Genomic DNA, 13,225 nt, shown 5'->3' on the forward strand with positions numbered 1-13,225 from the left:
AGGAGGAGGAAGAATAGGAATAGGAGGAAGAGGAGGCGCAGCTGCAGCAGCAGCTGTGTGACCGTGAGGAGGAAATAGCTCAACGCGTCGCCTCGTTCGCGGACGCCATGTCGAGACTCCGCAGCGTGAAGGTGTTCGTGCTCCAGCGGCTGACTGCAGCTGTGAACGAGATCCTCGGACACTTGGAGTCCACAATGACAGAGTATGAACAGGAGCTGGAGGGCCGCCATCGAAAGCTGCTCCATGCGGTGTACAACCCCGAGTCCGGTTCGTAAAGCAGCCTTTAAAGCCCTAAACCTCCTTCTCGATGCGGGACTCCAGTAGTCACGTGATGTGAGCAGTGTGGCCTGCGGTCTGTGCTTTGTTTACATCGCCGGTGTCCCTTCCAACTGGTTTTACTGGTGGACACCAGTAAAATCCGCGTGTCTCGTCACATTCAAACACATTGCTGAGATCTTCAAGCCGCATTCCATCTCGACTGCGCGGTTACTGTTGTTTAAGTGAGCACTCCATCACAGCCACGTATTAAGTAATGCATTTAAGAAGACTACTAAATCCTCATGTATTGAAAGACGGTGGCTTATCATCATCATCATCATCATCATCATAATCATCATCATCACCCTTTAGGCCTTTATTCAACCTGTTGGTCTGGTGATCTATAATAACATGTCATAAAGTTCACAATCTATTGATTACATTGGCAACAATTTAAATGACATTTAAAAAGTTGGTTAGAAGAAGATTCCACCCTCAGTGCGTTTACATGATGGTATTAATTCAAATCTTGCTTTAACCGGACTATGCTCTCTTTCGGGTCAACTGCTATTATCCTAATATACATGGCAGTGAATAAATCGAATCATTGGCCGAAAGCATGTCATATCCGATACGATAGGTGGCGCTGTTTTCATTACATCTAGTGGTGATACAGCCATCTCCGCTTGACCTCTTCACTCTTCCTAATGGAGAGAACCCTGCTACCTTCGGTGGTTGTCAGGGAGCTAGCGGTGAGCAAACAGGGAACTAGCAGCAGCGGTAGCTGGCTACATCAGGGAGCTAGGGGGACATCCACCGAAGGTAGTATCGGCTTGTAACCCGAATTTTACGTTTGTTTCTGCCGGCCGTGACAACTTATCGTCTGTTAACTTATTGTTGTTTCAAGGGTCCATTGGTGTCTCCTTTGTTTGCTATAGCTCTCCTAAATGCATTTCTTCATACGTGGTTGGAATGTAGTGCTCACTTATACAATCGTGATCATTACTCCACACTATCACGCCATCCCCGCAGTCAGTTTTTAATAATCCGTACCCTATATATATGATCAAGATGAATTTGACTGTCACAACCAGTAAAATGGCGTGCATGTGAAGCCAACATTGTATACAACAGGCAAGGCCCCGTTAACTGAAGTCACTGGGGAGAAAGCTAACAAGAGATGGGTATATAACACGTTACACTAGTCTAAGGTAATAATTAAAAAATGATAGACAAGATGTAAGAACTACAATATATCAATAACGGTGCTTATTGATAGTCATAGATAATGATATGGAGTTTGGGTTCACTTGAACTTGATTGTCCATCTGTAATTCGCTGTTTTCTGCAGATGTCCAACTTCATTCGCTTATTAAAGAAGAGCAGGAGGAGTGGAGCCCTAGCCTGGACCAAGATGACCCAGTGCGCCAACACATTAAAGAGGAACAGGAGGATTTCTGGACTGGTCCCAAGATTGGAAGCCAGCTACCAGGAATGCAGGAGGAGGATGTTTTAGTGTTCCAATTCACTCCGGTCCTTGTGAAGAGTGAGGAGGTTGAAGAGACATCTCAGTTATTCCCCCTTTATGAAAGACAAAATGAAGGAGACCGAGAGGCCGAGCCTCCAGCCAGCAGCTCAGCTGAAGAGATCAAAACTGGTGCTAATGTAGAGGACTGTCGTGGATCAGAACCAGACAGGGTATTAGAACCTGGTTTTAAATGTCTATCTGGATCTGCTGACAATACTTCACAGTGTTCTGGTGCTGTGACATCGCCTGTCGATGAGGATGATAGGAAGAAGATCAGGAAACTTCAGACGGATATAAGCATTATGAAAAAAAATGTTCCTGTAAGTGATATGGGACATTCTACTGGCAATAAATCTTATAGCTGCTCAAAATGTGGAAAAAGATTTTCACAGAAGGGCCATCTTCAGACGCACATGAGATGTCACACTGGAGAGAGACCCTTTATTTGTTCTCTTTGTGGTAAAAGATTTACCCAGAAGGGAAATCTGACACAACACCTGACAGTCCACACAAGGGAGAAACCATGTAGTTGTCCTGTTTGTGGCGAAATATTTTCACAAAAAGGAAATCTGACCCAGCACATGACAGTCCACACAAGAGAGAACTTTGTTGGGGAGAGGTTGACAAAGAGTTTCTAAGAAACCAGAATGGTGATATGTGACAAAACATTCAGTTGACACATCAGACCTGCTGGACCAAACTGCCCAGGGAGGAGAGCCAAGATGAAAGCTAAGCTAACTGAGCTAGGACCCGAGGCTAGTCCACCACCGAGCATGCCTCCTGTATCCTGGCTGTCTGATAGACCGAGGCTGCGGTCAAATAGTAATTTTTGCTTAGTGAGGTTCTGAGTGAAATGATCCGGAAGCATCTAAGTGGCCGCCATCATGTAAATAACTTTGAAATACTTTCAGTAATCTGTTAAACCTGCTGGAGAACTACCAACGTTACATTGCTGTTGCTGAAAACTGCTGTTAAGTGATCAAACTGACTTATTAAGCTGCTCTCTGGTGTTGAACTGCAGCCTCAGCCCTCATTCTTCTATCTGACTTCATCGACAGAAGCTTTGATGAAAGGGCTAAACTGGACGAGGAATGATGATCCCTTATGTCTGAGTCTGGTTTCTGATGATCATCTTTGAATCAACAATTTTGTGAAATTTCAATAAAACACTATCAAGTCAACACTTCTAGGTCACACTGAGTTGTGTGGTGTTTCCCAAACTATTATCTACATACAAACCATAACAACATAAAGGGATATGAAATATTGTTGGTGTGATAACATATTAGTCAGCATTTGATATTCATGTTTGAAACTGAACAGAGACAGGTTAGTAGCTTTGTTCTTTGACAAATACCTTAGTTTCACTTAAATATTTTTTCATTTCTATTCCATCTTCACTTAGAAAGTAATCTATGAACCAGATTGTTTATGGTAAAGTAATCTATGAACCAGATTGTTTATGTTAATAAAGTCATACTATGAACCAGGTTGTTTATGTTAAAGTAATATACAAACCAGGTTGTTTATGTTAAAGTAATATATGAACAAGTTTGTTTATGTTAATAAAGTTATACTATGAACCAGGTTGTTTATGCTAATAAAGTAATATATGAACCAGGTTTTTTATGTTAATAAAGTAATATATGAACCAGATTGTTCCACCAGAGGTGATGCACAGCATCTGGGGTCTCTTTGTCAGGTTGGATCTCTTCGCCTCAGAGATGTTGACCCACTGCCCCCACTGCTTCTCCTTGATGGAGAGGACCAGTCCTCCAAGTCAAGATGTCCTGGCTCACACGTAGCCAGAAGGCCTTCTTTATGCCTTTCCCCCATTTCCTCTGATGTTGCCAATGCTTATCAGAGTTCTTCAGCAGGACCACAGACTTTTGCTGATGGCCCACTTGCTCATGGCCAGCCATGACTTGGTCTCCCTTGTTGCACAGACACTGCTGCGAGACGCCATGACACTTCCCCAACAGGTGGGGCCTTCTGTCTGCCTTCCAGCCGCCTTCAAATATGGGTCTGGCCGCGGAAGGGCCTGACCGCTAAAGGGCCTGACCGCTGAAGGGCCTTACCCAGTGGCGTCCCTAGGCTAAAACATTCGGGGCTCAAGCCCCGGATGTTTTTTAATCAGCCTCAAATATTAATTTTCACAAAAAAAATAGTAATATTATTTATTTTTTAGAGTAAGAGTTAATGCAGATGTCTAATTGTACATGATGACGTATTTCAAATACAAGTAACAGAACCATAGTTACATGGTAACTTTCGTTTTCTTGGGAACAACAGGAGACGTGTATGGCACACAGAAAGTGGTTGTGAAATATCTGAAGAAGATGGTATTGATCGGCATTAAATTAGTTTTTTTCTCTCTCCTTTAATTAATACGATCATTTAGTAGTTATGGTGGAAAGTAGCCTATGGACAATATATTAAATACCACCCCCGCACAGTAGGGGGCGGTATGTACGTCACAAGCAGCGGTTGCGCACCCACCATAAAAGCAAGCGAGGAAAAAGCAGCCCGCTTCAAGCAGGACATCTCGCGCACGTTTCCCACAGCCACCTTTCTCCTGAAAATGGCCACACTCCAGACGCTGAAAACATTCCTGAACCAGCGGCTCGCTGTGGCAGTGGAAGAGATATGCGGGCTGCTGGAAACAACCATATCAAACTATGAAGAAGAGATTAATCGCCAGCGCAAACTGCTGGAAGGCGAGAGGTCCGAGCTCCTCATCAGCAAAGCAGGTTGGAATTGTGCTAATTCTGCTGTTCTTGTGAAATTCCCATCTCGGTTCTGTGTTATTTACAAGGTCTGGTTATACATTGAAATCAACTAACTAACTGGAGCTGGAACAGTAGTTATATGTTTGTTGAACGGTACTTTCAAGCGTACGGGCGAAAGTTGTGTATTTCCAGCCTTCAGAGTAAAAGTGTAAAACTAAACTAAGGCCAACAGAATTGCGGTGGTCGGTAGTATCCAAGAGCTCAGTAACCTCAATCCAAAATTGATTTGGTGTATTTTTTTATTATTAGTGTTTGGATCCTCCACTGCAAACGGAGGCCAACCATCTTCCTCTATAAAGTTAAACCTGCAGCCCAACTTTAGTCGTTAGTTAAGTATGTTCTGTGACCTCATCGAGAGAGGGAGAGAGAGAGGGAGGGGGGCACACAAGTGGTGAGTATTTTTCATACTTTGAAAGAACGCATTATTTATTAAGAGTATCTCGTCTGCCAGTATGAAGCCAGCTATAATAGCCAGCTAGTACACTGACAGTCTCGAACTGGAGGTCTTGAAACAGGCATACGCCACCCCGTCACCTCATTTGTAAAGAGACCAATCCAGGTCATACTCAATCATTTGTACCAGCAAACTGATAAACAGGTCACCACTGGTGCCACTGACAGGCATCGCCTCATATCACTTGGCTGGCATTATTTCTGGTGCGGACACACCGGGTTCTCCTGTAAATGTGTGTCCGAAGTTGATTACTAATGAGTGTTCATGTTCGAACAATGATTTATACATGATGAATTAAGTGTTTACTCATGCTTTACTTATGCCAAATAGTGTGTAGTTATATTAAAGTAATACCATAATCAATAGCTGCAGCTCAACTTAAGATACCAGATATTTGAAGCTCTTGGTGAATAAATATTGGAATTATGTTTTTCAGGTGCCCATGAACACATAAAATGCACCAACTTTGTGAGTCAATTTATTTAGCGAATGCAAAGTTCTTAAGCCAAGCAGTTGTCTCCTGGTCTGCTCTATGGAGGGTGACTAATCCTCCTTTCAGTCTTTGTAGAGGACAAACTTCTATGATGTGCTCCATAGTCTGCTCCTCTCCACAAGCACACAGTCGACTTGGGCTACTGCCCCATTTGTGTAGGCTTGCCAAGCAAGGGCCATGTCCAGTCCTGAAACGACTGAGCGTAGACCACTGTCTCCTTGGGAGGTTGGTGCCAGGGACCTGTTGGTTGGGGTCTGGAACCAGATGTTTGTTTGGGACTTCCTTGGACTCCCATTCATTTCTCCAAGCTGATTGGATGGTGAAGTCAGCTGGTGGGGGGTTCTTTTCAGATTGGTCGTCTGGATGGAAGTCAATAACTTGGTTGATTCAAAAGGCCAAAAACCTATTTTTAACTCCTGTTTTTCTGAAGAAAGAGGTATATAATATAAAGAAGCAATTAAAATAAAAGCAACCAGCAAAATATTTAATTCATTTTACATTTTTTTTTACAGATATGCAACAAGCAATGAGATTTCGAGTCATCATCGATCATGATATTATGAAGATAACTTTCCAAAATGGCGTTCCCTCATCCGTGGAGGACGTAATTAAAGTGTTTAAACAAGCTTTTTCCATCACCACAGAAATTGGTCTTCAGTACAAAGATACTGACTTTGATGAATTCTTCACACTAACCTCTACAAAGGACTTAAAGGATAAAGACACACTCAAAGTAGTACACGTACCTCCAGGCATAATGATGACCACAGTCCCTCAGGAACGCAACCCTGACAATTCGGATGTTTCCTCTGTAGATTATATGCTCTCTCTAGATTCACCAGACACACTGCTTCCCAGTCCCTCTGCAGCTGACAGGCAGAACCTGTGGCCTGCTGTCTTTCCCATTCCAACCTTCTCCTACAACACTGAGATGGTGTTGAGGCAAGGCAATGAAAGGTTTCTGAGAGATGGAATCCTGTTGATGACGCAAAGTGTCAAACCGGACATCCTGGAGCGCCTGGCGGAGGCCATGTTTTCCTACACAGCTTATCCCAACGATCCACAGAAGGCTGCAGTTGCACAGGCACTGATAGAGAAGCATCCCTGCTTGAGGGAGCCCGGCTCTTATAACGGATGTTACGGATGGCAGCAAAGCCTAAAATACAAATGTGCCAACTACCGGAGCAAGCTTAAAGCACACGGAAACCCTGAACTTTTAATTAATACATTGAAACACAAGCAGGAGGGCGACAGGAAACCAAACAAAAATATCAAGAAACCAAGGAAAGCTGAGGTAAACTACTTGCCCCCACATCCAGCTGGTGAAACAGATGACAGCCTGGAGAACGTGAGACTTGAGCTCATTGCAGCAAGCAGGACCAAAGACAATGGTAAGATGATAAACGACATGATGTCCAGAACATACAGCTGGAGAAGAAAGGAAGTGGTCGGCCAGGCCATGCAGGTGTCCGAATTGAAAGAGAGATGGCCTGTCCTCTTTGATCCATTACAAGTAAGTAAACTAAAAATACTTGTCACTTTAGGATATGCATACCTGGTTGTGTAGAACGATGACTCTCAAACTGGATTTCTACAGGGGTTTGTGAAGGATTCATGAAATGGGAAACTGTAGAAATGTGCACATCTATATTGTACCAAGTGCTGAGTCCAAACAATGTCTACCTCAAATGTATCTTAACACTGTTACATTTCAAAATGGGACCATGAAGGTATCCCTGTCCACCAGGACTTACATTCATAAACTGATTGGCGGAGCTACCATGAAGGTGCCACCTGTCCATCTGTACTAATTAACATTCACACACTGCAGTAATAGCCTGAGTAGAGGCAGAGCAAATATAAGCACAAGTAGAGACTATTTAAGCGCGAGGACTAGGGATGTGTATTGTTTTTTTTTCTTTTTTCTGATACCGGTGCTTTTAAAACAATACCAGTGCCTGAACCGATACCTTTTTTTATTGCCAAGGCAATTCTTTTCCTTCAAATTGAACAATATATTAACTGTTTAGTATACTATAAATATAAATTAATACAAAACACTTCACTTCAAACTACAGCATCAAACTTTTTAACTTCAAACTATAAACAATATATATGTATGTATATCAGTGGCAGACCGTGGGTTTGAGACCTAGGCCTTCAATGAGTGCCGTATAGTCCACAACACAGGCAGATTGGGGTACAGACCGTCACACTCTATATACGGCGCGTTCATACAGTCCACTACCCGCTCCACTACACGGCTCCGCGGAGCCGCTCCAATTGACAAGAGGGAGAGAAGACTCACTCACTTTCATTGCGCCACGGGGTTTCAGAGACTCCTTTGACTCACGTGTGTATTTAATCCAGGCTAATCTTACATAGATAAAGATAAGTGAAATGTGATTGGATAAAAAACGCTGTTAAACACGTCCCAAGAAGCCATACAAGAGGCCTGAAGGAGCAGAGAAACTGATGAAGGCACAGCTGCACAGTGCAATGGGAAAATAAGCTAGTAGGGAAAAATAATTATAAACATGAAGTTTATTTGTTAAACAATTACATTATAAAAAAGCTACAGTGTTCCCGTTAATATATTTTTAATAAGGCATGCATACAACAAAGTTGTAATTTATCAAACATATGAGTTTGAAATGGATGGTTTACCTATTTAAGTTACTTGAGGTGATGCAGAAAGGGCAAACAAATTGGTCAGGAACATTAAATTACTCACAGACTCATCCTCACAATTAGATAGATGAGGCCTGTTTTGAGTGTTATGATGGTTTATTTTTAAAAGTAGGTCTACATGAGGAGAGGGCACAAAATACAAGCAGCAATGCATTAACCAAAGGAAGCTAGAAAGAGAAATGTATATTTATTCTGTTTACTGAGAACTTAACGGGAGGTGGCTGGCCTGTTGTGGGTCAAAGCCCCCCTCTATCTCCAGCCCACCCGAAGGAGTCTGTTGAACTGAGGAGGTCTGAGGAGCAACTTTCTATTAAAAGATAGGCTTAGCTGGGATCAGGTCCCCTTGACTCCTAAGATGATGCAACAAACAATCTCACAGAAACATAAAGCTCAGCAAAGATTGTTCCTACTGCAGAACTAAATGTGAGTGTGCCTGTGTAACTTTATACTCACTCTGTACAAAATCCTGCCTTCCAGATAAATGAAGAGTTCCGAAGGTGCAACACTATTCCCCTGGAGTCGACATTTATCTCCCAGCTGGACAGGTACACTCCAAAGTTCCTGGAATTGTTCAGCTCAAAGGGAGGAGCAGTTGGACAGCGCATGAAGAATGTGTTGATTGAACTGATAACGGTGAGGTTAAAGTTAACAAGGTTAACTTTAGACCAATCTAGATTTGTCTAGTTTGAACCATCCCTCTTTACCCAAGACCAGGGGTGTCAAACTCATTTTAGTGAAGGGGTCACCCATTCTGATCTCTGAAAATCATAGCATAATAATGCAAACATAACCACACTATTTCTGTTTAAATCATTGGTGAAGGTTTTTGGATGACGCACCCTATTTTAAGGCCTTTCTACAATAAACTAGGAACATAAAGACCAAAAATTAAGACATCAGCCCACTGTTTATCTGCCTGGGCTCTCCTCTGCAGATTCCCCCACTTTGTGACGCGTAATATCAGTGCTCCTATTGATTGCGACTGTGGCTCACTAGTTATCCCCGTCTTTCAATCAGAAGATTGGTGGTTCCAGCTCTGGTAATTTACTTTTTAGTTTACTTAGGGGGAGTGGGGTCTTTTGGGGGAGGAAGCAGGTCAACAGCATGTAGGAGTACATTATCTGAATATTTAGACCCTGAATATTGCATGATGCAGCATAGTCATACATCTGAAATGCATAAATACATATATAGGAGCTTCAAACATGATAGAAGTATATGATGGAATTCCCATGCACATAAATTGTGCAACAATTACTGGGTTGATACCATTTCTCACACAGAAGTGGTGCTTTTTTTAACCACTTGAGAATAGATGAAGAGCCAAATATCCCTTTAGACCCGGGGTATTCAACTAATGTTTAACATGGTCCAGTTAGAGAAAATGTCCTCATGCAAAGGTCTGGAACATCACAGTAATGTCTAACGTGCGCTATGATTTAGTCTCATGTGAAAAAAATAAATATCTCAACAATATTATCATCTGGATGCATTATAAATACTCCAAAAAAGTGTTTTGTGTGTGTATATGAATAACATTTTTATAGTAGGAAGTGTGGGGCAGTACCAGGATCCAGATATAACCACGATCCATGTAAACCTGTGATGAGATAAAACATAAATACTCAGTAGAAGGAGCAGAATTAATAATGTGCATTAATGGTGCAGGACATAATCTAGAAGGAGAGGAGAGAGGGGCTCAGTGTATCCTACAATGTCCCCCAACTGTTTAGGCCTATGCAGCATGTCTAGGGGCTGGACCAGGACAAACCTGAGCCAGCCCTAACTATAAGCACTATCAAAGAAAAAAAAAAAGTCTTGAGTCTACTCTTAAATAAGGTGACTGTCTGCTCCCCGGACTGAAAGTTCCACAGAAGGGGAGCTTGAAGACTGAAGGCTCTAGCCCCCAACGTATGTTACAAGACTCTAGGAACCACAAGAAACCCTACATTCATTGAGTGCAACTCTCTAGTGAGTTAGTATGGCACTATAAACTCCTTAAGCTATGATGGTGCATTACTAGTTAAGGCTTTGTAGGGCAGGTGAAGGATTTTAAATGTGATTCTTGATCTTACAAGGAGCCAGTGTAGAGCAGCTAATACAGGAGTAATGTGATGTTGTTTTTTTTTGTTAGAACACACACTGCAGTATTCACAGGTCACGTGTCCTTCTCTGCTAATGGCTGTCTTCTCAAATCTAATTGTGAGCTGAGAGGGAAGCAAGCTTTTATTGAAGAGATGACGGACAGACGAGATGTTGATAATTTGTTATTCATGATCCAATCTTAACTGTAGGACCCCCATGCCTCAGTGGTGAAGAAGAGGGATGTGACTTTGAGATGCCTAATTGAGTACTTGGGGGAGAATGTATTGGAGCTCATCTCTGACTACTTTGTAAGTACTGTCCTAATTACTTTGTATTCATTCTTTTCGTAGTTTTGAGAGGTTTCAGTGCGCTGCTCCGGTGGTGGCATACTAACTGCTTCAGGGTTCATTAAGCCCAATCGTTAATACTGGACTATGATAGTATTGCATGAACTTAAAAACATAACACATAACAAAATCTAAAATGCAACACAAAACAGTGCATTTGTTGGGAATATAGAATAAAAAAAGATCTCATTCACAAATATAAAAACATTTGCTATTCAGATGTTACAAAACTATACATTTAGCAGGAGGTACCATCCATCCATTTTCAGCCGCTTATCTAGGGTCGGTTCTTGGTGGCAGCAGGCTGACCGAGGCTTCCCTCTCACCCGCAACATTTTCCATCTTATTCTGGTGGACGCTGAGGCGTTTCCAGGCCAGTTGGGAGACATAATCCCTCCAGCGTGTTCTAGGTCTTCTTAGAGGTCTCCTAGCAGTTAGATGTGCCTGGAAAACCTCTAATGGGAGGTGTCCGGGAGGCATCCAAATTAGATGCTCGAATTACCTCTGCTGACTCCTTTCGACAGGAGTAGCGGCTCAACTCAAAGTTCCCTCCTGATGTCCAAGTTCCTTATCCTATCTCTAAGACTGAGCCCTACAGAGGAAACCCATCTTCTTCCCCTATCTCTAAGGCTGAGCCCGGCCACCCTACGGAGGAAACTCATTTCGGCCGCCTGTATTCGCGACCTCGTTCTTTCGGTCACGACCCAGAGTTTGTGACCATTAAGTGAGGGTTGGAACGTAGACCGACCCGGTGCAGCGCCTGTTTTACTGCTGCAGCCGCACCGATCAGTTTGTGGATCTCCCGCTCCATCTTACCCTCACTCGTGAACAAGACCCAGAGATACTTGAACTATTCGTAACAGGCTGTACCACTACCGGAGATTTTGCATAACAGTCATTACCAATTCAATACCACGGTAAAAAAATCTAAAAGTACATCTATAAACTTCAACATACAACCTGTTACCATTCAGTTTTTTTGTTTAGAAAACAAGTAATAATTCTATTAATCTATTTTATGCATTTAATTCTAATTTATTTTGTATAGTTTAAAATTACAAATTTGCCTATGAGGGTTTTAAAATCTTTACACATAGACATCCCTGTCCCAGAACCTCACATCGGATCAGGAAAAACTCCCCTTTAATAAGGAAGAACCCTTCAGGAGAGCAACAGAGGAGGATCCCTCTCTCCGGATGGACAGAGGCAATAGATGTGATGTGACCAGAATGAGCAACGTAACAGAGTCACAGCACATTACATGAATATGACAGAAATAATTCAAATGAGTAGTAGGCATGGACCACGATCCAGATAACCAGGAACCATGAAGCAGAAGGAAGTGGAGAGGATAGGCATCAGCAGGCCCATGTTCAATATTGAGTCATTTAAAAATTACATCTGAAATATTCGTATAAAGAAAGTGACATTTTGAAATACACGCAGACTAATCTTTTATGAAAGTAAGTCCTAAAAACTGTTTATATCTTCAATTATTTTACAAATCATGAAAAAAATATATGAAAACGCAATCCATTCAGGTAATTATAATTATTATAATTTATTTAAACTTACTAAAGTTACAATGATGTACTTTTATTTTGTGTTGACCTTTCTTACTGCAGCAGGGATTGACGATTTAATTAGATCTGATTGACTGGATTACATGAATTATTTGGAGAATCCATGTTTTAAAGTCTGTTTGCATGTTTTCTAGAGGACAGAAGAGGAGAAAGTGCAGCAGGACCTTAAAACACAGAGTATGAAGATCTATGTTTGTCACCAGCCGGATGCAGTAGGCATCATCATCGATGGAACTCCAGTGCTGACGGGTCTGGATAACATGTCCAGAGCCTGCTGCCTTCTCCTTGGCCTGACCTATGCCTTAAATCTAGATTATCCTCCCAAACTTGCCAAAACATTTGAAGTCTTCCAAAGACTGTTTGTAGGACTTGATATGATGCAGCCAAAGCCAACGTCCAAGTACATCAGCCTGAAAAACAAACTCCTGATGTAAACCATTGCTGTGTGCTTTTGGTCCCACAACACGCTATGTTTGGTTCCTGATTTGTTCAGGAGATGTAAAGGTCTACTTGTAACAACTGTTCAAACATAAGCTGTCCTTTAAATTATAATACTAGTCACTTGTTCAGGACACCTTCACATATCTGTACCTGTTAGGACGCGTTTGTAATATGTCGGTGAGCTCAGTTCACCCGAATTACCCCCAAAAAGCAACAAGTAACCGTGTTTCATTACAGTGCAGTGGTTCTAGCGGAGCATGCATGTTGTATAAGCTCTGACAGGTTTTAAGTGAGTTGCCTTTTTTACTGATAAGACGAGGTTTACCGTCTTCAAAGATTTAGATTCAGCTAAATTAAATGTTTTGTCAAATAATACTGAAAGACATTGTAATGTTATTAAAAAAAGATTGCTTTTCTACTGTGTGCGTGCTTGCGTCCGTCCGTCCGACCATTGGTCCTTGTAGCTGGATGAGTAAACAGAGTGCATGGTTGATAAATCGTTTAATCTTATCACAGATCTCCACACGTCACTCAACTTGGATTAATGTAAAGCAAA

At 42.0% G+C, this 13,225-nt stretch overlaps 2 protein-coding genes across 6 annotated transcripts; both read left to right on the plus strand.

The window, feature by feature from the left end:
• On the plus strand, positions 1-2,967 carry LOC137782006 (zinc finger and BTB domain-containing protein 49-like). 2 transcript variants are annotated; one of them, XM_068571066.1, is made up of 2 exons: positions 1-267; positions 1,610-2,967. In XM_068571066.1, the coding sequence occupies exons 1-2, from the start codon at positions 108-110 to the stop codon at positions 2,422-2,424; spliced, it is 975 nt and encodes a 324-aa protein (XP_068427167.1). In that variant the 5' UTR covers positions 1-107; the 3' UTR covers positions 2,425-2,967. The 2 variants fall into 2 exon arrangements, with proteins under 2 accessions (XP_068427167.1, XP_068427168.1); XM_068571067.1 differs by lacking the exon at positions 1-267 and adding an exon at positions 304-1,080.
• A 1,360-nt stretch (positions 2,968-4,327) lies between these two features.
• LOC137782315 (uncharacterized) lies at positions 4,328-13,085 on the plus strand. Of its 4 annotated transcripts, XM_068571552.1 has the most exons (6): positions 4,471-4,536; positions 4,825-4,966; positions 6,035-7,035; positions 8,691-8,846; positions 10,508-10,606; positions 12,363-13,085. In XM_068571552.1, the coding sequence occupies exons 3-6, from the start codon at positions 6,037-6,039 to the stop codon at positions 12,660-12,662; spliced, it is 1,554 nt and encodes a 517-aa protein (XP_068427653.1). In that variant the 5' UTR covers positions 4,471-4,536; positions 4,825-4,966; positions 6,035-6,036; the 3' UTR covers positions 12,663-13,085. The 4 variants fall into 4 exon arrangements, with proteins under 4 accessions (XP_068427650.1, XP_068427652.1, XP_068427653.1 ...); XM_068571549.1 differs by lacking the exon at positions 4,825-4,966 and having other exon boundaries at positions 4,328-4,536; XM_068571551.1 differs by lacking the exon at positions 4,825-4,966 and having other exon boundaries at positions 4,328-4,536; positions 6,167-7,035.
• The last annotated feature ends 140 nt before the right edge of the window (positions 13,086-13,225 follow it).

This window comes from Clinocottus analis, unplaced genomic scaffold (genome assembly GCF_023055335.1).
Source record: "Clinocottus analis isolate CAN_PGR_092001 unplaced genomic scaffold, fCliAna1.0.p SCAF_11, whole genome shotgun sequence".
Classification (NCBI taxonomy): domain Eukaryota; kingdom Metazoa; phylum Chordata; class Actinopteri; order Perciformes; family Cottidae; genus Clinocottus; species Clinocottus analis.